This window comes from Talpa occidentalis, unplaced genomic scaffold (genome assembly GCF_014898055.3).
Source record: "Talpa occidentalis isolate TD23 unplaced genomic scaffold, MPIMG_talOcc4v2.1 talOcc4.7, whole genome shotgun sequence".
In the NCBI taxonomy this organism is placed as follows: Eukaryota; Metazoa; Chordata; class Mammalia; order Eulipotyphla; family Talpidae; genus Talpa; species Talpa occidentalis.
The window spans coordinates 64191653-64218808 of NW_023605083.1; the positions used below are offsets into that span (position 1 = coordinate 64191653).

A 27156-nucleotide genomic window follows, 5' to 3' on the forward strand; every position below is an offset into this window, starting at 1 on the left:
TCCCACGCTGGGGCCTCCCCTGGTGGTGCAGCGGTTGAGCACTGGGCTGTGAGGCTGCCCGCAGCCTCTGCAGCGCAGGTTCGTTCCCCGGCCGCTGGTGAGGGTCCCACAAAGTAAGTAAGTAAGTAAGTAAATAAATAATAAATAAAAAGTCCCATGCTGGCCTGCTCCTGGCCATTCCCCTCCTCACCAGGAGAGAAACCTGCAGGCCACGGGATGTACCCCCATTTGGAGCCTGTGTCTTCCTTTCTAGACTTTACTCTTGCTACCTAAATCCTTGGAATTCTCTACCTGAAAGGTAGAGTCTGTGTGTCCATGGCTGTGTGGACCCCCTTCTTGGGTCCATCCTTCCCAGAGTGATTGCACCACCTGCCTGTACACTGCTGGATTGGAGGCACCCAAGGAGAGGCTATTTAGAGGGGATGTGGCTGGAGCTTTGACATGTGAACTGGGGTATCTCCACATGTGGCCTTTCCCAGTCAGGATGGGATGAGAAGACAAGATTGAGCCACAGACTTGAATGGTACTTCTCAGTCTGCCTCCCCATATATTCTTTAACATGTTTCTCTGCTCTTTAGTCCGATAAACTGTTACGTACATCTGGAGGCTGCTGATCTACTCTCAGATGAGGCTGGACCAGGTCTCTATTCTGAGGAAGAAATACTGAGACATTGAGTGACTTTGAGGAATCGGCCAAGTAAGGGAGGGGAAGCGAGAAGGGACGGGGGTCAAGCTGCCCTCTCTTCCCAGTGCAGATCCGCTCAGCCGTGGAGCCATATTGTGCCAAGTATCCAAATAAACTTAGATCAACAGAATGACAAAAAGCAAAATGCCAATGGGAACTCACCTCCTGGCTTCTGGGACTGCTCTGGACTGCACCAAACTCACCTCACTGGCTTCTTTGTCCTAAGAGTAGGTTGTGTACAGTTTAATTATGAAACATTAACTAATTTTTGAAATGATTGTTATATAGGTTTAAACTTTTTTAATGATCAAAACTGTTAAAAACCAGGGTTCTTTTTTTAATAAAAAAAAAAGATTTTTGGGGGCAAGAACACTTCATAGATGGCATTATGTGTGTCCATGAGGAAGCATGTCTGGGGGGTCTCTTCCCTCATCTCAGTGATTGATGATGTTCCTTGCTGATTTTTTAAAAAAGATTTATTTATTTATGCATACAAGAATGGGGTTACAGGCCAGCGGTGTGGGGGTGTGTGTGTGAGAGGATTCACCAGAGACAGAGTGGGGAGCAGAACAGGCAGATCTACTGAAATACACTGCTGCGGGAGCTGCGGGCAGGTCAGGAGAGGCCTGCTGCGCCATGTGGGCTGCTCCCTGGCCAGGGATAGAACTCGTGCTGCAGTGGCTGCAGTTAGCTTCATAGGTTGTGTCTTAACCCCTTGTACCACCAGGGAGGCCCACCTTGCTGATTTTTGTATATTGAGCCTAGAACCTGCTACCTTGTGAAACCTGTTTATTATTCTAATAGTTTTTCAGGGTTTTCTTAGGATATTCTTTCTAGGAGATTGTGGTATTTATGAATAGAGATGCACTGAATTCTCACTTAACATCCATAGCTTCTTGGAAACTGCAACTTTAAGTGAAATGAAGCAGATCCTCGAATTTACATCGTTTTGGTCAACTTCATGAATTGTTTTTTTTCTAAATAGCTTAAAAAAACTTTAAAAAATAATGGTCACCAGTTTCACTGGTACACACTGGAGAGCAGTTTGTGGAGCTCCTTATACTCTTATGCCAGGAGTGGAACTTTGCACTGGGCCTGAGGTTTTTTATAAAGAGAAACAGTCCTCATCAATTATTTGGTTACCCAAAGTAGAGTTCCTGGGAGAAAGTCAGATTAAATGTGAACTCCTTTTAAATATTGTCTCAAGGATGACCAAATTAGAAAGCTAGATGTGTTGCCTACTCATTTTTCTTCTTTTCTGAGCCAAATGAAAAATGATGTGACATCAGTAGTGTTACTAGACTAAACTATACTTAGCCAACTCTTCGTGGTGGGAGGAATTGAAGAGGTGTTATATGGGCTGTTTTCCCGAAAATAACTATTTCTCAAATATACATTACTTTGAAGAATGGCTTCTGTGGGCCAACTTAAAAATTTACAACTTTTTTTCACTTGTCCTTAGCCTGCCTTCAGCTCTGTGCACCTGAACAAACCTGTCTCCTAATGGTCAGTAGCAGGGTTGAGGTGGGGAGAGGGCTTAGCTTTCCTTTGCTCACTTTGTCTAAATACTCAGAGAAGTTCCAACTATTTTTGTAAACAGTTCAACTACTTTATGTAGTAATGCAATTGTCAGAAATTGTCACATTCTTTTAAATCCTGTTGATGGGTACAGAGTTACTTTCAGAATCATGACATACTCTGAAGAAGAAGATATTTTTATTGAATGACCTTTGCTCCTGTTTTCAAAGGCAAGAAAAATATTTGCAGACTGAAACCTTTTTCGCTTCTGTTACATTAGCTCCTCAAATTGGGATAATTGCAAACAAAATTTAGGGAAGTATCTTATTCCATGGTACAGTTAAAGGTGCTTTAAACCTGCTATTTTGGTTGGTTTTTCAGTAGGTTCTCTATACAAATGTGGATTGTCTCCATTTTATATATTGAGACACAGGCTCAGATTATAGCCTGGTAGTAACCCATTTCTGGTCCTTGAGTGAATGAGAGAAAAGGTACCTCTTAAGGTATTTTATAACCATTTGCTGAGAAATTACCTCAAAGAATACACAAATCTATGAAGACTACAATATAAGCAGGCCCCCTATGAAGACTACAATATAAGCAGGTCTGCAGTCTTAGCACTACCTGATGGTCTTGATGGAGCGGGTAAGTAATTTGCCAGAAATCAAGAGCCATTAAGTGAATGGGAGTGGACTTAGAACTTGGGCCCTTACTTCTCAGCACTGTATTCTGATGTCTCTCTGTCTCTGTCTCTCTCTCTAATGCACAGCTGATTTAACAGGGACAGATTTAATCAGAAAGGAAGGTGAAGGCCACGTAGAAGATAATTGACTGATGGGGAGGAGATCTCCAGATTCCCGGACTTTAGCCTCCCAATGTTCCAAGAGAGGAGGATTCAGGTAACTGTTGCTAACTGCCATTCCCCCAACTTCTGGGTCATACGAGTCCAGAGAATTAAGGCCTGAGAGCCAGGAGACGCCAACCAGAAGTGCTTAGAAATTTTCTTTATGCAATTAAACAGACAAGATGATTTAAGACTTAGCCTTTTGGAATACTTAGCATTATATTCCCGGGAAACTAGCCTCTAGTTTCTTTTATATGTTTTTGGTTTTTTTTTTTTTTGGTGATGCCTTCTAGGAATAAGCCTTTGGGGTTTGGGTCACCATGGTTTTCTGAGCATAATTTTCAATGATTTCTGACCCAGTTTGACCAGTGTGGGGGAGTGGAGTTGATGAGACTCCAGATAGCCTTCATCCATGCTTGCATCCTCACTGAGCCAACCAGTCTTTGGTTTTGTTATTAGCCCTGACATCTGTGATAACAGACTTTATTCTTTGTTGGTTTTGGGTGCGGAGTGCTCCCTTGGTAGGTCATAGTAGTTGTGACCCTTAAAAATTTATCATTATAGAGCCTCTCTGGTGGTGCAGGCAGTTGGGCCGAGTGCTATGAAGCTGTCCGCAGCCTCTGCAGTGCAGTTTGGACCCCAGCCGGCTGCGGCAGTACCCACGTGGCGTGGCAGACCTCTCCTGTCTCGCCCGCTGCTCCCCTCAGCAGTGTATTTCTGTCAGTCTGCCTGTTCTGTTCCCTGCTCTGTCTCTGGTGAATCCTCTCATCCTCCCGCACATCTAGCCTATATCCTGGTTCGTGTATGCATGAATAAATAAATCTTTTAAAAAAATTTCATAAAAAAATTTATCATTATATTCAAATGCACTTAAAGGAATTGTTTGCTAAACTGAGGTCAGACACAAACACACACCCCCCCCGCCACACACACCCCTCTCGACTTTTGATAGAGATGTTTGAAGACCCTTTAGAGTCCAAAGGAATCTGAAAGAATTCCTTAATTTTCTCTTTCAATCACCATTAGGTGAGTGAGTGAAACCAGGGTATGAAGTTCAATTGCCCTTCTGTTTATACATTTATTTGACAAGTGTGAGTACCCATTATATGTTAGAGAATCACCCCCCAGATTATCTTGATAGAGAAAGGAAAAATTCTGGAGAGATGGTGATTCCCAGGAACATATTTAGCTAGAAAATTTCCTGGATCAAGCAGGGAAGTTGCTTGTGACCACTAGGTGGCAATATTACACTATGAAAAGGATACGCTTCAAAGACTGGAGGCCTCTGGTTATTTCTGAGGTCACTGTCTACAGAGTCAGAGACTTCTTTGTAAGTAAATGGCAAGCCCCCCCCTCATTTTGCCACTTATTTTTGTGATCCAATTTATTAATTTTTTTCTTTATTTAAAAAATTTTATTATATATATTATTTATATTTATATTATTTTATATATATTATATATATTATATCATTCTTGTACAATGTATGCTTTCTTCTCTCACGTGTAGTCCCCTTGAAATTCCCATCACCAGTTCACCCGTCTCCCATGACCATAGTCCCTTGTGCTCTTCCCACCCCTGTTTTGATCCTTCTCCCTCCTCCCCCCCTACCGCAGAACGTTTCTTGTTTATAGTTGCCTGTTGATTTTGATTTATTATAATTATTCCCCCCCCCAAATGTGATCCACTTTAAATGCTTGAGATAATTGGGAGCTCCTGGAGGGCTGGGTCTGGATCTATTATCTTCTCATAGGCCCAGGTTACCTAGTTAGGAGGCACTTGCTAAAAACTTGACAAATGAATTAGTCTTTGAACAATTTAGATTGTTGCTGGAAGAACCACTTCAAGAGTGTTGCAGATTCTGGCCCAGAGGCTTAGAATTTGGGGAACTTGGGAGCTATTGATGATCCTGATGAGGATCAGTTGGGCAGAATCTCAGGAAAGCAGCATTGGGGAAGGTAGAAACACCAAAAGCCACCTGAGGCTCTCATACAGCTTTGCATCTCCTACATTTTTCTTGGTCTGATTTCGCTTGCTTAAAAATACAGGGAGGGTATAAATTGTAAGTTCTAATGTTTTTTTCCTTGAGTCTGCGTATGTTCTAAGGATGGCGCTCTATTGGAAGAGATGTCAAAAAAATGATTTACTCTTCTCTGCCTCCCATTCATCAGTATGCTTGTCATTCATTCATTGTTTGTTCATTTCACAAATGTTCATTGAGCACCTATTGTGTACAAAGCACTTGTCTAGCTGCATGATTGTCTTTCAGTCCTTTCTCTCATGGCCTCTTTGAGTTCAGTTAATCACCAAATCATATATCTAAAGCATTCAAATCCATCCTGTCTCTGGTCCTTTTGTTCTTACCCTGGTCCAGGTCTTCCTTTTCTTTCATCTGGTGTACAGCACCACCCCCTGACCTTTACCTCTACTCCCGTATGATCACAATATTTTCTTAAAACTCTCCCTTGCCCTCAGGAACAAATCCAATCTCTTTTGCTTGTACTAGCCTTGCAAGGCAGGCCATGACTTGACTGGGCCCTCCCCACTCTACCCCACCCCCTTTCTCTATATGCTCCAGTTATGATTTTTTTTTGGGGGGGGTTTCTTCTAATGAGCCATATTCTCTCTACTTTCAGACATCCCCCCACGCCCCCCATACTTTCCCTTCAACCTGTAAGATTTTTTTCTTGCACCTCTGCCTAACTTCTTTCTACTCTTTCTTTAGGTCTCAGCATATATGTTACATATTTGGGGAAGCTTTTTGTGACCACTGTCAGGGCAAGTTTCCCCTCTTTCATTTTTCTTCTCATAACCTTATGGGATCCACAGCTTGTCACCTGCCACCCTCCACTGCCAGACTATGAGTTCTGTGAGTGGCATCTGTCTTCACTGCATATTTTTAGCACTTAGTTGAGTGCCTGGCACATTATAAATTCTCAATAATATACGCCAAATGAGTGAATGAACAAAAAAACGTATATGGCATCTCCTTTAATTAGGGTACACACTATCTAGCCGTGTGAGCTGGTGTACAAAGCTAGTGGTGGGAAGATGGAGGGGGCACTTTTTTTTTTTTTAACATGTCCCAGCCAAGAGCCCACTCACCCCCAGAAGCAGAGTTACTCAGTTGACTGGGCATTAGGCTGCAGATGCATGAAGGAGTCCAGAGAAGAGCAGAAAAAATTCCCAGATGAAGCCAATCTAAATTGCTGGTTAAATGATAAAATCACTAGTTAAATAATGCTAAAATTAGTTTCTACATAGTAATATATATGTACTACATATAAATACTAAAATATGAATATTAACTCACATAAACATGCATATAAGGTTTTTTTTTGTTGTTTGTTTGTTTAAATTTTATTTTTATATTTCCCATACAATTGCAACCCTGGAGGGGGCACTTTGGATGCTACTTTCTGAGGCTGAGGTAGGTTTTGGCAATTAAAGATGTTTGTGGAGGTGCCTCTTGCGGTGGCAGGAAGTGACAGAGGTGGGAAAAGTTGGGGGATAGGCAAGGGATGTGGTGTTTCTATCTAGAAAGAGTAGAAGGCAGGACTGGAGACCATTTATGATTGTTCTGAGCTCTGAGGGCCAGGCTGGAGCGAATGGACTCTAATGATAGCCAGTGGGAGCCATTGGTGGCTTTTGAAAAAGGGAATGATAATTGAACTAAATTAGCACTTTAGAAAATGTTCATCTAATGGCAGTGAAATGTGAATTGGGCAGAGACCAGCAAAACCAGTGAGACTAGTTAGGAGGCTATCATAGAAGTTAGGATGGTAGGTAGAAGTTAGAAGTTAGGAGGGCCTGGTTTATGCAAGTGGCCACAAGAATGGAGACAGAGGGACATTGTGTAAAAGAAGAATTAACAAGAACCTGGAAACTGGAAGGAAAGAGTGAGGAAGAGGGAGGAATAAAAGGATTTTCAGGCTGATTCAGTGAGGTGCTGTCATTATCAGAAACCATGAAGTCAAAAGGAAGGAACAGTTTAAGGAAAGAAAACAGACTTCATCAAAACATTACAATGGCTTTATGGCTACATATGCTTTTCACTATGACAATCCAATCAATGTGTGGGGCAAAAAAAAAAAAGAAGCACAAGTGGGAGGGAGTGACAGAATATAATGTCACTGGTGGGGCTGTTTCAGTGCTGCCACTCAGAGAAAATACATCCCAGGGGGAGTACTAGTTGGGGAAGGTAAATTTGCAGTTCCCCTTTTGATTTACAAAACCACATGTATGTTATGGGTGACTAAGGGCTTATTGAGGGCAATTTTGGCTAGTTACAATTTATGCCTTATATGGTGATTTGAGATCTGAATTCCCTGACAAGATCTGGTTTTATGAAACTGTGCCAGCCACTAGACTGGGCAGTAGGCAGCTGCTAAGATGACACATCTTAGTCACTGTATTAGAGTTGCATATAGTTTAGTGGGGTAGAAAGATATGGAAATGGGCAATTAGGGCTACAGTGTAGGTGAACAGTCAGGGAGAGAGTGGGTGAGAAGGGAAGGGGATTACTGGTTGGCAAAGGTGATTCTGGGCCCCTGGGGTTGGAGAGAGATCTGGAAGTCACGAGAACATGTGAGAATAGCAAGGAGATAGGGAAGATCTCAAATTGGGAAACTACTGAGGAAGGATAGAGACCGAAGGGCACAGCTAGAAAACATTCTCATTAGAAAGCAAGAAGAGCACCAAGACATAGCAACTTCCAGAAGGAAAAAGAAAAATATCTCATGGTTTCACTTATAGCAGGAATATAGGGGAACCAAATAAGACATTAGTGTAAAAAAATAATAATAGTACAAAACACAACAAAGCAAAAATGGACAATTATAAATCAGAGACATCTGCAGGGGAGGAGGTGGGAGCGGGATCAGAGGAGGAAGGGAGGAGCACAGGGGACTGAGGTGATGGTGCACGGGTGCATTGGGGAAGGAAACTCTATGGGGACTACACCTGAGGGGGTGGGGGGAAGCAAGTATTGTTTAAAAATGAACAATGATGTAAAAAAAATTTTAAAAAGGCATAGCAACTGTCAGAGAACTGGGAGGAAGCTAAGGCAAGGTGGATGAAGTCTGAGAACAGGAAGTCAATGGTCACCTGTGAGTAAACTGTTTAAGTGGAGTGGTACAGGTAGGAAAAGGAATCTTAAGTTGGTTTCTAGGAAACTGGAAGCAAAGGCAATGCACACCACTTCTCGCAGTGACAGTTCCAGTAAAGCCAGTCTAGATATGTCCCCTTGTTCCCAATGAATTTCTCAGGAGAATATTTGGGAATCTCTAAATGCCATGACATCTGCTGCTGTTATTTCTTCCCAGTGTGGTCTGCTACTGTCCACTGGAAGGGCACTCTATCATTATGGTATATGGATCCAGAAAAGGGCTTTATTCTATAGAAGCCTGACAGGCAAGCTGGTGTGCAGTCCAGCTGAGGCATGATCTCAGCTGTGGTTGCTCCCTTTTATACTAAACATATCTATATTATTTCTTCCACAAGTAAAATCTACATTCCCACATGACTGCAAATGCTAACTTGCTAATAGCTTCCCTGGAGTTTGCTCTTTGCAATTACCTCATCATAATTTAGACAAGGCAACATGTAACAATTTATTCCAGGAAGTAGGGAGCACTGGGTGTTTTTAGTCAATGGTTTCGTATCCTAGTTATATTGTTCCTTAAAAAAAGATTTGAATAATAAAAAAAAAATCTTTTCTATGTACCCACATAGTTACAATTCCTGATGTTCTCTTCATTGCTTTGTGCAGAATGATATGGCATCATTTTCTTTCCGCCTAAAAGACTTTAACATTTTCTATAATGCAGGTTTGTTGTTACCCTATAGGAATGAATGATTAATTTGTTCAACTTTTGTGAATCTGAGAACATCTTTATTCACCTTCATTTCCAAAAGATATTTTTGCTTGGTAAGTAATTCTAGGCTGGCAGTTATTTTCTTTCAGTGACTTTAAAAATATTGCTTCACTGTCTTCTGCTGTGTATTTCTCTAAGTCCAATGTCATTTTAACTTTGTTTTGCTGTATGTAATTTCCACCCCCCACCCCCTGTTGCTGTTATTATTTTCTCTTTCCCACTGGTTTTAAGCAGTTTGATCATGGTATGCTTTGGTAGAGGCTTCTTTATTTTACTAAGGTAACATTAGCTAACATCACTGTGTATGCCTTAGGGATACAGGGTCACACCTCTTCAAATGTATATTATCACACCATGCCATCACCGGAGTATCTGAGATTTCTTCATGTTTCTTCTGCTTAGATTTAATTGAGGTTCTTAGATTGTGGATTTATAATTTTCATCAAATTTGGGAAAATTTTATCCATTACTTATTAAAGTAAGTTTTCTGACCCCTACCTCCTATAGAAATTCCAACTATATATTTATTAGGTTGATGTTCTTTTTTATTTTTAAGATTTATTTATTTATGCATACAAGAACTGGGGTACAGGTCAGAGATGTGGGGGTGAGAGGATTCACCAGAGACAGAGTGGGGAACAGAACACAGGGAGACTGACTGAAATACACTGCTGAGGGGAGCAGCGGGTGAGGAGAGGTCTGCTGCACCATGTGGGTAACTCCCTGGCCAGGGATCGAACTCGTGCTGCAGAGGCTGCGGATTGCTTCATAGTGCGGTGCTTAACCCGTTGTGCCACCAGGGAGGCCCTATCAGATTGATGTTCTGGTGCTCTGTTTTGTCTGTTTTGGTTCTTTTTCTCTTTGTGTTTCCTTTTGGATGGTTTTGTAAGAGGGGCAACCTTGGCAACTGCCTCTTGTGTACTTTTGTGAGGGGCTGCTGAGCCACTTGCAGCAGGCTTTCGGGATTCTTAGCATGGCTTGTGCCCACTCCCTCTCATGTAAGGAGGAATAGTTCAGCATAAGTTGGGCCTCCACCTCTGGTGACTTCTGAGTCTCTGCTGACATCTCCATGGAGGCTGAGGACATGGTAGTTCTGGACCATGCTGGTGGCTGGTGGCACCCTGTACCTGGGTGCTTGGAGTGACCTTCAAGCCAGCCTGATAGGGTCCCAGTGACCACTACTCCTCAGTGTGGTTGCCCTGCTCTGGGGCTTCCAGCTCTTGCTGCTAGCTGCTAGCCACTTGTATTATATGGTGGCTGCATTGCTGCAGCAGCCCAGTGCACCATGCATGCAACTGTTGGTTGTGTGGACAGGGTCAGGTGGACAGTGGGTACTGACTATGGATTCCACAGCCAGAGCAACTGTTTGAGCCACCACTGCTAGGCTGAGAGCAGGATGCAGTGAGGTTGGCAGGCTGTGTTCATGGGATAGGTACAGTGGGTAACCCGCCACCTTCCCAGACACACTGACTCTGACAATGACTGGGACTAACAACCTCCAAGGCCTTGGGTGGTGCTTGAGCTGGTAAGTGGAGGTCAGTGGACTCCAAACCCCTTACTCCCATTCAAGTAAGGGTGTCGGAGGTGAGGGGAGGAACAGAATAGCCATGAAGCCTTTAAAAGCTGGAGCACAGATGCTTTCATTCTTTCTCCATGAGTGGTAGTCAGCTTGACCTTTGTTCCTTGCATACAGAGCTGTCTTTCTTCCTTCTACACCAGGTGTCTTGTCTCGTGTCACTTTTTTTTTCTGTTTTCATTGTGTATTCTTTTTTTTTTCTTTTTTCTTTTTCTTTTTTAAAATTTTATTTTTATATTCCCCATACAATTGCACCCCCCCTTATTTTGACCCCATTCTCTCCTTTCCCTGTGCCCCCCCCCGCCCCCATAGTGTGTTTCTGGATCATAGTTGTTTGTTGATTTTGATTTTTTCTTTCTTATAGTTATTTTTTTTCCTGGTCCCTTATTTAGGTTTTCTAGATTCCTGCTATGAGTGAGTTGTGTCACTTTTGACTGGCAGACCAATTACTTCTACTTGTCCATCCCTGGGCTCTCTGGTGCCTGATCCAAGAAATGTCACTTCTTCCTCCATGCATTTGGCTGGCTCCAGACTCTTATTGGACAGCTGGCTGCCATCTTCTACATGTGGCTTGTCCCCTGCTGCCTCTCCTAATCTCTGCTCAGTTGACAGCTGCTATCTTCCATGTGTGGTTTTTGGTTTGGACTCTGCAACACAGAAACCCTATGGGGAAGGACAGACTGCATCGCCCTGTGCCTCTCTCCCCCTCTTTCTTCCCTATTTTCACTCCCTGTTAATAAACCCTATTCTTGTTGTTTCTCACCATGTGTCTGTTTTTGAGTCTTGTCCTGCAGTTCTAAGTGTGGGTGAGGCCCCTATCAATAGGGCCACCCCCTCTATCTCCACCTCACCAACCTAGATTTGGTTTCCATTGTTGTCTTCAAGTTCACAATCGTTTTCTTTTTCCTAAGGTTAAATCCCATCCTGTTAATTCTATCCTGTATGTTTTGTCATGTCAGCCATCATCATATTTGTCACCTCTAGATATTTGATTTGGTCTTTTTTAAAAATTAATTTATACATACAAGAACTGAGGTACAGGCCAGAGATAAGGGGGGTGAGAGGATTCACCAGAGACAGAGTGAAAAACAGAACAGGCAGACTGACTGAAATACACTGCTAAGGGGAACAGCAGGTGAGATAGGAGAGGTCTGCTGTGCCATGAGGATAGCTCCCTGGCTGGGGATTGAACTCATGCTGCAGTGGCTGTGGATAGCCTCATAGGTTGTGTCTTAACCCATTGCGCCACGAGGGAGGCCCGATTTGGTCTTTTTTTTTTTTTTTTTATCTTCCATGAATTTGCTTAACACAGAATATAGCCAATGTGCTTGTCTAATTCCGCCATCTTTATTGTTTCTGGATTGGTTTCTAAGGATTGACTTCTCACCACAGTGGATCACATTTTATTGCTTTTTCACATGGCTGATAACTTTTTATCGAATACCAGACATTGTGAATTTTACCTTGTAAGGTGTTGGATATTTTTGTGTTCCTATGAATATTCTTGACCTTGTTCTGGAATACAGTTAAATTACCAGTAACATTCTGAGCTGTTTAAGATGGGAACAGAGCATCATTTAGTCTAGGGCTAAGTACTCTCCATAACTGAGGCAAAATCCTTCTGTGTTATCTACCCAAACCCTCAAATAGGAGGTCTTTCCACTCTGACTAATGAGAATAAAAAGCATTCCTGGCCCAATGTGAGTTTCAGCGATTGTTCTTTCTAACTCTTTTGGGTGATACTTTATCCTGCCTAGGGCTATGTGCCTCACACCCACAAACTCATCAGAACTGAACTGATGATTTGAGGGGAGGCCCTCTGCAGATTTCTGGAGTTTTCTCCTTGTGTAACTCTTTCTGCTCTGATACTTTGTCCTGGTATTAAGCTGCCTTAACCTCCTGAACTCCTCAATTCCAGAATTTGGAGTTGGCCTGGGTTTCCTCACCCTGCTGGACAGTCTTTTCAGGCAATAAACTTAGGGTAATCATAGGGCTCTCCTTATTGGATTTCTGTTTCTCAGTGGCCACTGGCCTTCATCTTGAAAACCATTGTTTCACGTACTTTGTACTTGTCTATTAGTTGTTGCAGGTGAGAAGGAAAATTCAATCCCTGTTACTCCATCATGGTGCAAAACAGAAGTTTTTCTACATTTTTCTTTAAGCTGGAAAACTTTTTTTTTTAAATAATAAATTTTATTTTTATATTCCCCCATACAATTGCAACCCCCCCATTCTGACCCCAATCCCTCCCCTCCCGCCCCCCACCCCTCAAAAAGTGTCTCTGGTTCATAGCTTTTTGTTGATTTTGATTTTCACTTTCTTATAGTTATTCATTTTCCTGGTCCCTTATTTAAGTTTTCTAGATTCCTGCTATGAGTGAGACCATCCGGTATTTTTCTTCTTCTTTCTGGCTTATTTCGCTGAGCATGATCCCTTCCAGTGCCATCCATGTTGCTGCAAATTGCATGTGTTTATCTTTTTTGAATGCTGAGTAATATTCCATGGTGTATATGGACCACATCTTCTTGATCCAGTCATCTATTTTTGGGCATTTGGGCTCTTTCCAAAGCTTAGCTATTGTAAATAGTGCTGCTATAAACATAGGGGTGCAGGTGTTCTTTGGAATTGATGTTTCTGTGTCCTTTGGGTAAATACCTAGGAGTGGAATTGCTGGATCATATGGAAGCTCTATGTTTAGTAGGTCCAGAAATCTCCACACAGCTCTCCATAGTGGGTGGACCAGTTTGCACTCCCACCAACAGTGCAGAAGAGTTCCTTTTTCTCCACACCCTCGCCAACATTTGTTGTTGCTAGTTTTTTTAATATGTGCCATTCTCACTGGTGTGAGATGGTATCTCATGGTAGTTTTGATTTGCATTTCCCTGATGACAAGTGATGTTGAACATTTTTTCATATGCCTGTTGGCCATTTGCATTTCCTCTTCAGAGAAGTTTCTTTTTAGCTCTTCTGCCCATTTTTTGACTGGATTATTTTCTTTGTTGTTGTTGAGTCTCATCATAAGCTGGAAAACTTTTTGAGGGCCTCTTGACTATGCCAAGCCCAGTTGCTTGTTATCAGGTCAGGAAAAGGGGTTTCCAGCATAGCTACAGCATTCTAGGGGAGATGGGGCACTTTTCTGGTTCTTGTCAGTTCTTTGGCCCCAACTTATTATTTTGCATTCTTTTGAGGTGTGGTTTTGGTTTCTTCTACTTTGAAGAAAGTGAGCAGAGAGGTTATCTCAGTTCACTAGAAATTTTCAATTTCTTTTAACTTGGTTCTCACTTAAACACTATTTGTGTAGTCAGGTCACCAAAGGCTTCTACATCTGAGAAATATTTAAGTTTCTCAGTGGTGTTTACAGCAAACAGCATCTGCTCCTGTAGAGAACACTCTCCCAAAGATGTCCCTTCAAGATGAATTACTGATATACATGAGAAAAAAAAAAAAAAAAAGGCAGACCCTGCATTTCAAGGGTGAATAAAATACCAAACAACAAAGCATTCCAGCTGGTTAAATTTAGGAAAAAAAAAAAAACAAAAAACAACAAAACCCTGACCCAAGAATATTCTCTGGCTTTGGGCCCAGGGTTTTTTCCTTTTAGAGTGAATTTGGTGAATTTTCATTCATGTGAAGCTGTTGCCTTCCAGCATTTCTTTCTCGGATGGAAGACCAACAATGACTGCCTTGTTGCTAAACCTAATGGGTACTTTTCAGTTATTAACCTACTTGACCTCTCAACAGTATCTGACCTTATGGACTATCATCTCCTTCTAAATACACTCCCTGGTTTTCCTTTCCCTCTTTCTGGCCTTTCTTCCTCTGCCTGTCTTGTCAGTAGGTACTCTTCTTGGTTCTTTCTTGAGCTGTCTTCTCACAATAAAATTTTTCTTAGGCTCACTTAGGCATGCATGTGGTTTCACTGGGAATTCCTGAATCTATATTTCTAGCCTAAGTATTTTTCTGTCCAGTACATTCAACTGTTCACTTGACATTTTTACTCGGGCAGCACTTAGACAGGGCAACCTTAGCGGGCTCAAGCTGAAGTTACATTTCCTTGCAGTCTCAGTTCTACTTGTTTGCAGTTTAGTCACTCCGAGCAGGAGAATTGGTATGAAAGATGACTTCTTACAGTCGTTCTCTTGCTGGATTCTTGTCTCCCCACTGTTTATTTACTACTTTAGTGACTGGCCTCAGTTTATCACTCTGAATCTTAATTGCTTCATCTATAAATACAAATGCTTGAACTTTCTGAAGGCAAATATGGGATTAGATGATGTTTTTCTTTTTATTTCTTTGTTTACTCGTATGCTGTGCATATGTCAGTTATATGTCCTCTTTTGTGCAATTCATGTTCTGTGGTACATTTATATTTTTCTTATTGATTTGTGAGACTTCTTGGTATGTATATACATATTTGCCATATGTTTTATAGATATTTAAAATTCATCTTTAATTGAAAAATTTTAATTTTTATGGCATAGATTTTTTTCAACTTTTTAAATGTACAAAACCATTGTGAACTCACTTTCTGTACAAAAACAGGTGGTGGGCCCAACTTTGCCTGTGGGCATAGTTTGCTAACTCCTTCCTGATTTATTTATTAAATTTGAACCACCTTTGCATTTCTGGAACAAGTACCACTTAATCATGAATGTTCTGTTGAATTTGAGTTGCTAATAATTTTATTCAGCAATGCTCCATTTATATTTACTAGTCAGAATGATCTAGTAGAGGTTTCAAACTAGTGATGATGCAGAGGTAAACTTTATTTGACTTACATAGTATTTTCTAAATATTTGAGTGAATTGCCAGCATTAAAAAATTAGGAGATATTATATTAAACTTTTGAAATGTCTGACTTTTCTTTGAAAAAAAAGGAATGTGGAGAATGTGGTCTTAGTTTTATCACAATTTAAATAGATCTCTAGATATGTTTTCAACTTCACTAATACCTACTCTTATTTTTATCTTCACCGTTTCGTTGCTAACCTTATCTGGTTTTGGTCTTTTACCTAACCGTATATCTAAGTCAGACAAATTTTTACAGCTTTCCCCCCAAGTTCTGCAACAGTTTAAATAATATACATGTAATTTGTTTCTTGAAGGTATTATAAAAATGGCCTCTAAACTAATCTGGATCCTCTATAGTTTTGATTCCCTTTTATATTTTATGTATAGTAGGTGGTTTATTGAGAATTTCAAACTTATTAATTTTAGTAATTAATACTTTCTAATACCTATTTCCCCTAATTTTCAAATTTATTTTATTATTATTATTTAAATATTTTATTTATTTATGTACACAAGAACTGGGGTGTAGGCCAGAGGTGTGAGTTGTGAGAGGATTCACCAGAGACAGAGTGGGGAGGAGATCCGGGCGATCTACTGAAATACACTTCTGAGGGGAGCAGCGGGTGAGACAGGAGAGGTCTGCTGCGCCATGTGGGTTAGCTCTCTGGCCCAACTGAACTCAGGTCACGGTGGCTGGCAATAACATGATAGCACTGAGACTTAACCCCTGCACCACCAGGGAGACCCCTAATTTTCAAATTTATAGAACAAGGTTGCAATGGTTTCCCCTTATCATTAAAATTACTTAAAAAAATTGCTTTTATATCTTGGCTATCTTTCTTCTAGTTAAAAAGTTTTTAAACTTTCTTGTTTTCTAAATAAAATCATTTTTACCCTTGAACTTTCTATTTTCTTCTATTGATCTGTTTGTCTTACTTCTGGCACTATATTATTTTAATACCATTTAATATATGGTAGTCCCAAGCCCCCTGTATTATTATTTTTCAAAATTATTTTGCATATTAGAGCAGACAATATCTTGAAGGCACTGGGATTCTTTGATAGCTAATGTGAAAAGTCCCCTGCCTTCTTGGGGACAGCAGGGCTATAACCGTGACCCTTTCTGTTCCCTGTAGACAGAAGTGTGGGTTAATAGGGATATTTTTTGCTGTAATGACACTACCAAGCTCCTACTTACTTCTGTCTTCCTTCTCTGAGAAAAGAGCAACCTGTCCTTTTAAGAGAAGGCAGCTCCCAGCTTCTACTAAGTAAAGGAGTCTTACTGGTGGTGGGCATAGTGCCACTGGAGGGGTCAAATCAGGATCAGCGTGGCCCTGGGGTCTTCCAAGTGTTAACTGTTGAGTGGGGCAGAAGAAGTCGGGGTTGGAGGATAGGGAACTTACAGTGTACTGGGACCTCTGTCCTGAGTGGGGATAGAGTGTCCATGTGGGCCTTAGTCTTTTTCCCCAGCCCACATTCAGAAAGTGCAACTCTGCCCAGCTCTACTAGTGGGTCCCGCCCACCTGGATGTGTACCTGCAGATTGCTCATAGCCTCTGTGTCCAAGGTGGTCTTCCCTAGAATAGGCAGTGGTCCATGGCCACTGTGGAATTGGGCACATCAGGCAGTTTGGTCGAGCACTGGCCAGAAGCTGTGAGCCAATACACTGGAGGGGAGCAGCGGGCGGCAGGAGAGGTCACCCTCCTCTCAGCTTTTCAACCGCTTCTCTCCTTTTTTGTGGATTGAACTCACTTTGTCCTGGCCCTGGAATGTCATGCTTTCTAGTTCCTGTGGGAGTAAACATCCCTCTCAGGGGGCAACCTCAGGCCATGCCTAACTCATACTACCATCTTGCTCCTGCAGGTCTATAACACCTCCAGTCTCTGTGTCCTGTCTGTATCCTGCGGTTTGAGTCTGAGGTTGCCAATTTTCCCTGGCTGGATGGAGTGGCAGAGCCTGGAAATTTCCCTGCCCAGAAAGGATGCCTGGACTCAGACTTCCCCAGCCAGGAGGAGGATCCCACATTCTCATATCCAGGGTCGAGGTAAGTCCATGTGTCGCTGGGATTGGGGCTATGGGAGTGGGCCTGCCCCAGCTAGGCAGTGCTCATGGGAAAGAGGGGCTTCATAAAATGATCCATTGACCTTTGTGTGACTCATTTCCACTTAACAACTAGCTTGCTAATTTCAGGGCTCTTTCACTAGTTTCTGCTTCTGCTGGTAGCCAGCTGGCCCTGTGGTGTGCTACTTCTACTTCTACTTGGCTATGTGAACAGTGTAGAGGCTGAGGAAGAACAGGATGATTGGCACAGAAAGAAGCCTTGGTGCAGACAGGCTTGTGGTCAAATTTCAGCTCTGCCTCCTCCTAGCTGTGCAAACCTTGATCAAGTCACCTACCTTTGTCCAAGGTTCAGATTTATGCCGATAACTAGGGGCTAATACTTCTTAGGGCAGTTTCTGGCACCTGGTTCTATCTATCTATCCATCCATCCATCATCTGTCTTTTCTCCCTGGCATCTCCCAATCTTGCCTTCCAGTTTTGAACAGATCACTGAGCCTTGGATATTCATTTGGCAACTTCCAACACTTCGCATTTTTAAATTTACATCAGACCAGCAGCTTTCCTTCCCACAGCAGCAATAGTCAGAGATTTGCAGAGCAGATGTCTTGGTGTGAAACTGCTCCCAGGAGGTGTCTGTCAATGTTTGCCCACAAAGCAGTGCAGGGGCTGACCTTCTTTCCAACTCTGCCTTTCTCCACTGGGCTTTGGAGACTAAAAGCACCTACCACCTCTGCATTTCTGTCCCCTCAGAGGCTGGAGAGGGCCTGTTCTCCTGTGCAATGCCCCAGCCTGCAAGCATGGTGCTGGTGAGGCTGGTTGGAGCAAGATGCTCTGGGCTGGACCTGTGCCATGCTGCTCTTATTCAAGGGATGCTCAAGAGGTGATGGAGAGGGCTGAGTTTGGTAAGGGGCTGCAATGCGATAGGGACATGGCTCTGAGGGGAGGGAACACTTTGCCAAACCCCACTGCTTTGGGTGCACCTTTAGCCTTGTTTGGGTCCGGTGATTACAGGTCTGAGCTTCAAAGCATGTTTCAAACCCAGCTAATTGCTGGCCTGGGGGAGCCGGGTGAGCAGGCCAAGCCCGCCGAGTGGGCAAGCCAGGGGCTGAGGTCTCTTGTGAGGCTGGCACGTTCAGCCTGGAGCGATCCTGGAGCCGGGAGCCCCGGCGTGGCCGCCCTGCCCTGCAAGCTCCTGGGGGACGTCTGCTGTCCCAGAGCTCCGGGTAGGGGCCGCCTGGGGCTGTGGTGGCTGTCCTCACAGCCCGGGCGCCTCCTCCCCTCTGGCCCTGCGTCTGCTCAGTCAGGTGGAAATCTCCTCATTCAAACCGGCGCGGGCCAATCAGGGCCTGGCGCGCCCGCGGCTCCAACGCGCGGATAGCCGGCCTCGGCTCCCGCCCGGCTACTGTCTCCCAGACGCTGGTGCTGGGGGCGGGTGAACCTGCTGCCTCGGTTACTGGGAAGCAACACAGACGCCTCGGGTTACCGGCGCTCCTGTCCTGCGCGAGCAGGGACGCCATGGAGCGCTCCCTGCACCGTGTCTCCCTTGGGAGCCGGCGTGCCCACCCGGACTTGTCCTTCTACCTCACCACCTTTGGTAAGTGCCCGCTGAGACCGCGGGACCATGGCGGTTGGTGAGGTTGAGAGCAAGCACTCTCTCAGTTTGGGGTCACTTCTCTGGCTCCTTCCTGCGTGGTGGTCCAGGACGGGGACAGGCACAGGCTGGGGCACAGCCTCTGGCCCAGCAAGCCGGCACCACCAGCTGCCGCTCCTGGTGCCAAGGTTCTGCCTCACTTGGCTGGAATAATCAAGCCCCAGTTAATCTTCAGAGAAGGGGTTTGTCACCACTGAGTTTCCCATTAGTAAGCAGCTCAGGGTTAAATCACAGGCTTGTTGTCCCACATATCAAGAACTTCTAAGTCCTCTTTCTTTTGGTTCAGGGACGGGACAGGTAACAGGTCAGCCTGGGTGGCCTTTGAGCCTTGTGGTTTCACCTTGGGATCCTTGTGGTTTTACCATGGAAGTGGCAGAGTGTTGCCACTGTTGGGGTGGATAGCTGACCTGCAGGGATTCAAGAATTCTCCCTTCCAGAGTGACCAAGACCCTGGAGGGGTACAGGGCTGCCCTGGGGGCTTGAGGTGGGAAAGAATGGGCAGGACACTCCTGCTTCCAAGCCTCCAGATAGCAGTGGGCTGGGTCTCCCCCAGATAACAGCTGAACAGCAGCTTCCCAGTGGTCTGGGCAAACCCAGCCTTCTATGTAATCACAGTAAAGATAACGCCCTGTACCGGAACACAGCCCTTCACAGCTCTTTACTTCCTCTCTGGTTCTGCCACTTCCAGTGGGGAAGGGGTTATAGTTCCTCTGTGAAGACTTAAGATCCTGAGAGGAATGTCTCCCAGTGAACCAAAGTTAGAGTTGGTCCCTGAGCTCAAGCCTTCTGAGATGGCCTGTCCAGCACACTTTTGGGGGATGTGTACACAGTTTTCTTTTTAGAAGAGTGGGGTCTTTGCTCAGATTTCAAAGACAAAAGCACCCTAGGAGGTAGGCCCTCCCTGGGGTTCCAAGTCACCTACACTTAGACTTACTTTGATTAGCATACAAACTCTTCACAACCTGACTTTACCTCTAGGGACAGAAGGAGTGATGGAAAAGTCACCAGAAAGTCCCTAGAAATGGCATGGGGTCTGGTACATTGGGATTCACGGGCCCAGCTGGTGGAGAACAACAATGAGAGTTATTAACTAGCTGCCATTTGTTGAGTATTTACCATGTGCCATGCTTTGTGCCAAGTGCCTCTCCTGTGTTATCTCATTTCATCCCCAAACCTTGGAGGCAATTCTTGTTAACCCCATTGGGATGTGAAAGTCTGTGGGATATGGGAGGTTTCCTTCTGTTGCTCTGAAATGGTGGGACTCGGATGGTCAGGAAAGAGTGTCAGAGAGCTGTGAGACCTAGTTACCTTAGCTGTGTCCTGATTAAAAAGTAAATATATGTTTCATTGGCTTTTTCTTCTTCTTATTGTCACGGTAAGATGTGTTCACTGTTGAAAACAAAGTGAAAGGAGCAAGTGGAAAACACTTGTAATCTGATTCTCCAGAGAAGACCATTGCTAACATTTTGGTTTATATCCTTCCAGACTTATTTTTGTGTGTGTATAGGTGTGTTTGGGGGAGATGGGGAGGGGTAGGGTGGTAGGGGTTTGGTTTCTAATTTTAACAAAATTGACATCACATTGTATGTATAGTTTTGTAGTCTTTTCCTTTCTGGTATGATGTGACTATTTCCTTGCATCAGTCCGTTTTCTTCTATTGAATTAATCTTCCTGCCAGATCTGGGAATTGGGGAGGGTCCAGCAGGGAGTGGATAGCCTGCCCAGCCATGGCCTCAGGGTTGGGCCAGGTGGGTATCAGTGAAGTTGGCTGCTTGAGCCAGTGACTGTGGCCTGAGTGTGCAGGGCAGACCAGGAACCTGGTGGGGTGTGGAACATCCTGATCTTGTGTGTGCAGTTTCCTCTCAGACCTCTCCGTGGACATGGATTGACCTGGGAAAAGTTCTCACCTGTTTCCTGCATTGTTTTTTTTTTTTGACAAATGACACTCCTCTTTCTGGCTGCTGATTTTCTTCAAATGATGTGCGATCTCTGCTTGTCTGCTCATGTATGAAGATTCATATCTGTGGTTACCAAACCTGCCCAATTATCAGAAGCACTTGGGGAAACTATTAAAAGCACAGATTCCTAGAATCTTCTCTATTCTGATTTTATAGATCTGGGTGGAGCCTAAGGATCTATTATTTTATGAAGCCACAGAAGCAATTTGACCATTGGGTAGAATTGGAAGCTATGGATAGTCAGTTTTGGTAGCCAGATGGACTCCCTTAGCTTCGAAGGGCTTTTTTAAGTTTACCTCAGTTTGCTAGTCACTCACCAGCATGGCAGATAGCCCCAGACCTTCAGCAGGGGTTGCAAGTTGCTTGGACAGTGGGTGACCCAACTCAACTCTATTTAGAACTGTCATCCCCAAATGAACTTGCAAGGTGAACGCCATGGGGAGCAACTCGGCAGGTTAGTCTTTGGAGAAGTGCCTGGAATCTTTGGTTTGCCAGAAGGAAGACAGGAAGATGTGATTCGGAAGGCAGGGTAGACTAAGGAACGTCATTCATTGGCTGGGCATTTTCTTTGTTTTTCTGTTTGATATAGCAGTACCTTGTCAACTGGCACCCCTTCCCACTCCTGCGGAACAGATGCCAGCAGGTTGCCCCGGCCAGCTTCCCCTGGCTCACACTGCAGTGCTCTCACACTGAGCCTGGGACAGTCCCTTGGCATGGTGGGGAAAACCATCCAGTAGTTTCCCAGGAGCTTGTTATTTGCACGTCAGGGTCTTCCACAGCGATTGTTGCTTCTGCCTTTGCATTCTATCTGCTTGGGATTGTTCAGAAATTCCTCAAAGTTTCTGGCCTGTTGCGAGTCCTCCTTTTTTCTCTTTTTGAATTCTTCTGAGTATATTCTTTGCTTCCCCCCTAATTTTTTTTATTACAACTGTAACACATACACAGAAAAGTGCCCCAGATGGCACTCCCCAAGCCCCCAAATGGCGTGCAGTTCAGTGGTTTATCACAAAGCAAATACCCATGCAGCTTTCACTGGGGTCGGGCCTGGGGCATTGCTGATAGCCAGAGCCTCATGGGAGGTACAGTTTCTTTATCATTCAGTTCAAAATATTTCCTAACTTTCATAGTCTTCTTCTGGAATCCATGGGTGATTTGGATGCATATTTCTTAATTTCCAAATATTGGGGAATTTTTAGTACTATTTTTATTCTTCATGCTACATTTCAGTCAGAGTACGCACTCTGTGTCCCTTCAGTCTTGGATGGCTTGGCATAAGGCCTGTTTTTGTAAATGTCCTGTGTGTGCTTGAAAAGATCTGCAGGATCTGAGTACTGTGTTCTTTGACCATATCAGGTTCAGGTCGAGTTGCTAATGATGTTGTTCAAATATTCTGTCTTTGCTGATTTCCCCCCATTTGTTCTGTCAGTCATTTTTTTTTTTTTAAAGATTTATTTATTCATTTACACAAGCACTGGGTACAGTCAGAAGCGCGGGAGGGTGAGAGAATTCACTAGAGCCAGATGGGGGAACAGAACAGGCAGAGTGACGAAATACACTGCTGAGGGGAGCAGCGGGAGCGGCAGGAGAGGTCTGCGCGCCATGTGGGACTCTCGCTGGCGGCCGGGGATCAAACCGGCGCTGCAGAGGCAGCAGGCAGCTTCACGGCCCAGTGCTCAATCGCTGTGCCACCAGGGGAGGCCCTGTTTTGTCAGTCATTGAGAGAGGTGTGATAAAATTCTTATCATGATTGTAAATTTGTCTGCTTCTCATTTTTGTCCTACACTTTTTCCTTCCTGTGTCTTGAAGCACTCTTAACAGCATACACATTTAAAATTATGTCCTTCTGGTGAATTAAAATTTCTGTTATTTTACAGTTTTCTTTTATTGTTACGAGTGCTTTTCCCTACTTCTACTAAAGTTTCCTTTTCCTGATTGTCATATTGTTACCTGGACTTCTTTTGGTTAATTCTTGCCTGACATTTTTTTCTGTTCATTTTCTTTTAAGACCTCTGTTTCTCATGTTTTAAATGTGCTGCATCTGTTACAAAGGGCAGACATGGTGTGGTTCCTTTTCTTCTTAATATAGACCTGGGATGAGCTCTTCCTTCCGAGAGAGCTTTAATTTCTTCTGTTAGGTGCTTCAGGTCATGAGCAATCTGGGATAATCTGGACTCGTGTTGGGGGCTGAGGTTATATGAAGCTGAGCCTCAGTCTCTTGAGGTGTCTGATTATGATTAACTCTGTTCCCAAGGACAACCCATTAGGTTTCCAACTCCAAAGGTAGGGACTAATCAGGACCCCACTTCTTGGTAGGCCCTGTTTCTAACTCCTGTTCCCTTAGCCCCAAAAGGTAGGCAGAACTACACAGCCTCTTAGCCTGTCATTCACCCTTCTGGAATTTGAAAACACCCCCAGGAGAAAATTAGCCCAGGAAAATGTTAATTCCATGGGCCCCCATCCCTCCAGACCCTGTGGTGGTCTATCTGGTTACATTATTAAGAAGTTGCTTATAAATATTTTTGTCCAGTTTTTTTCAGATTTCCTCAGTGGCTCTGTCATCCCAAAAATGGAAGTCCCCTACATAGGATTTCTAAATTTTCAGTGTTTTTCTTTCCTTGTTCCTTTTCCTTTTTCCCTCCTCCCCATCTTCCTCTGGCCTTTCTCCCTTCCTTCTTTCTTTTCTCCCTCTCTTTCTGTTCTCATTTCCGTGGGAGTGCCTTCTCTTTTTGTCAGGTACTTCACAAATATCAGTTCTGACATTTGTAACTGCCCTATTAAAACTGTATTTAATACTATTCCCATTATACAGATGAGGGAATTGATGACACACTGATAAAGTGTTACTAGTGGTGGAATTAGGATCCAAATCAGATCTTACCACCAGCCCACACTTTGCTTGTAATTCCAGGCTTCCTCTCTCGTGTTTGCCATATTAAATTTGTTCTGCTGGAAAACTTTACGATAATGAAAAAATAACACAAATATTAAGTGTAATGAAAATAAATTGATTCCATTGTGTGGCTTAAAGCTATCAGCAAGCACAGAACAGACACTCATCATTATGAAGTAACACATATTTAACCATGGAGAAAAAGTCTGTTGTTGGATGAAATGGATAAAGATGCTGAGGAATTTATAAAATGTACTAAAACTACAATTGGAGATTAAAATTATATGACTTTACATATGTGATTTAAAAATTATTACACTAATTCAATAAAGAGAAATTATTACACTAGTTCAATAAAGAGACCCAGTAAAAGGAAGAATAATCTGAATTCTCTGTGCATAATGGTACTACACACAGATGTGGAGAAAAGAAAACCACTTGTTCTGCAGGTGATGCATGTTCACGAGTGTGCTTGACTGTCCTGGGGTGGGCAGGGCAATCCAGATTTTACAGTTTAGTGGTAATGAGTATGGTTTGTATCTATCGAAATTCTTTATTTAGAAAATCAAGGACCTCAAAAACAGGGGGTCTTCTTTCTCCTTAGTTATAACATACTGGTGTACCATAGAACTATAGTTGTGGTCTCCAGTTCTGGCTTGGTGCCCACCATGGTCCCTGGGCCATGGGGGAGTCACCTTCCATCCCTAAGCTTGGCCATCCTGGCTACTGAATGAGGAGGTTGGGTGAGATGAGTTCTGGGCCCTTGTGTCTCAGACATCTGATGGAATGGGGGAGATGCAAGGCTGAAGGATAGGCTGGCATAGGGTGTATCTCACTGGGGTCCTGGTCTGCTGGGTTGTTTTCTCTGCTGTAACAGTACAGGGCACGCTGACCCTCTCCAAGGAGACCTGCTTGGCAGGGTCTGGAAGGGGAGCTCCCTGGAGCTGCCTAGAGTTGTGCTGACTCCTCTAGTTAGTCTTAACTCCATGCCCATCCTTGGCTCCGGCTCCACCTTGCCCTTGCCCAGGCCCCTGTCTAGCCACTGGGCTGCAGGATCCTCAGGGCAGGCACCAGTTCTCCAGACCTGCCCTTCTTCCCTCAGCACATTGTGTAGGTGCCTCGCTAAGGTCTCTCCAATGCAATCAGGGACCATTTGTGTTGGGAGATTTCTCGACCCTGAGTTCTGACGACAGGTGCTGGCAGATGATAGGTGCCCTGCAGCCTGTGCTTCCATAGCTTTGAAAAGCTGAATGTGTTAGGGTCAGAGCTAGCTTTGCACTGGGAAGAGCATCAGAATTTTTTTTTTTTTTTTTTTTTGTTAAACACAGATGCCTTGGGCTTGATGAGATCTAGTCTGCGACTGGCCCTGTTTGTTTCTGTGAAACCCTCTCCCATCCCACGCTGGTTCAGGCATGGCTTTTGTAGGAAAAAAACAGCTGCAGGGATCCCTGAAGTGGTAATTGCTTAGACTTTGAGCTAATAAATACTGTGGATTCTCTTGGCGCCTTCCATCCAAGAAGGCTCTCCTCGTCCTCCCAGCGTTATCTGATCGTCACACAGCTCAGAGAGGGCAAGAACCCCTATTATTAGCTCCATCTCCCAGCATGGACACTGTGGCTCTGAGAGGAGAGGGTAATCGGGGTGGAACTGGAACAGGCCTCTGGGGCTTCTGAGATCAGTGTTCTGGGCAGGAGAGCAGCAGGGACTTCTGAGGGCTGAAGAGCTGGACCAGACTTTGCTGGAGCCTCAGTTGCTGTAGATTAAACACCCCCGAAGTCCAGGGAACAAGTGGTAGACCTGTCATAGTCATAGTCATTGGTGGAGTGTTTCAGAGTTCTGAGACCCAGAGCTTCCTTCTTTCTCCAAACCCTGCCTGCCCTTTCCCCAGCCAGCAACAAAACACATGCCTGTCCACCAACCCATTGTCATGGGGTGTGTCCAGAGATGAACAGTTGGGATGACGAGGGGATGTCTCGCTGTGCCATGATTGAGAATGGGGGAAGGAATTTGGACTTCGAGTCTAGAGGAGAGAGTCCAGAAATGGCAGACCCAGGTCCTGCCCATGAAAGTTACCAATGAGAGGAAAGGCCACTTTTGGCTCTATAAAGATGGAGCAGTGAACGCCCACAGCTGTGTCAAAAGGGAAAGGGCTCCATTTCAGGCAGTGAGCTCCCCATCATGGGGGGTGATCGAGCAGAGGCAGGTGACTGCTAGGCAGAGTTGTCATGGATTAAGCAGCTCCAAGGACTTTCTGCTTGATGTGTGGGGTCACTGCGGGCTGGGAGGCCCTGCCCTGCCCTCCTAGCCTCTCCAGAGCATGTCCTCTGGGTGGGTCCAGTTCAATGGCATCTTGAAGTCCCAGGAACTGAGGCAGTGGCGCTGAGGAAGAGGAGGTGGTGGGCCTCTCTTTCCTCTGTCCGTGCTGTAAGGCCATTGGGTGTCAATGAGGATCACCTGGAGTTTAGTTTTGTTTCTATATTGTCTTAAAAAAAAATTGGAAAAGCTGGTGGGAAATGCCATCCATCCCCTTATTCTTCACTTGTTTTCTACTCCTCGTCCTATTATCTTCACATTCTCCCTTCCCTCTCCCTCCTGCTGTCTCCCCCCATTTCTTCCTCCTTATCTCTAATTCTCCCTCTCTCCTCTTTCTTTCTTTGTTTCCTTTTTATGTTTAATGATAGAAGTGCTATGTAGTTCATGGGTAACTCATATTGTTAAAACGACGATAATGATAGACTGAAATTCCTCCTGACTTCTCTCCAGTTCCTTGTCTCTTCCCTAGAGGTGATCGCTGTTTTTAATTTGGCATCTGTAGGGTGAGTTAATCCGACTTTTTGTGCCACTAGCCTCTGTGGCTATCACCTGAGGCCTTGATCGCTTTAATGCAGAAGGCACTTGGGAGCGTGGGCACAGGGCACACAAGCCTAATTGTGGACACCTGGGTGTGTGCATATGAGCAAGTGTGCATGCCTGAGCCTGAAGGCTGGGGATATAAAGGCAGCGTCACTCAGATATAGAGGATGACTACAGGAGGACGAGCAGCGTGAGTACAGAAGAGGCGAGACCATGAGAGAATGCCAGAGAGACCCCAGAGAAAGAGTGTAAAGATTTGTCGGGGAGCTGGGAGGCTCGGTTGCCTGCTTGCCTCCCAGCTCCCCTGCCTGGCCCATGCCTGCCTCCTTGCATAACAGCCTCCCTGCCTGGTTTCCTGAGAAAGCATTAAAGCCTGCAAAATCCACCAAGGGTTCCGGGACTCTCCTTTTTCTCTCTGCCTGAATCCGTAGTGATCCATGTTTGCTGCTAGAGC

At 44.2% G+C, this 27156-nt stretch overlaps 1 protein-coding gene across 4 annotated transcripts in view; it reads left to right on the forward strand.

The window, feature by feature from the left end:
- Positions 1 to 2978: 2978 nt before the first annotated feature.
- The window catches only part of RGS3 (regulator of G protein signaling 3), a 140329-nt gene continuing 116151 nt past the window's right edge, over positions 2979 to 27156 (forward strand). For 2 of the 4 annotated variants that reach the window (XM_054689374.1, XM_054689375.1), the window contains exons 1-2: positions 2979 to 3102; positions 17153 to 17333. In XM_054689374.1, coding sequence (XP_054545349.1) covers positions 3079 to 3102; positions 17153 to 17333 — 205 coding nt within the window. In that variant the 5' untranslated portion in view covers positions 2979 to 3078. Of the gene's footprint in view, positions 3103 to 17152; positions 17334 to 18770; positions 18945 to 27156 lie in introns of those variants that run through there. The other 2 variants (XM_037493566.2, XM_037493568.2) reach the window with 1 other exon arrangement.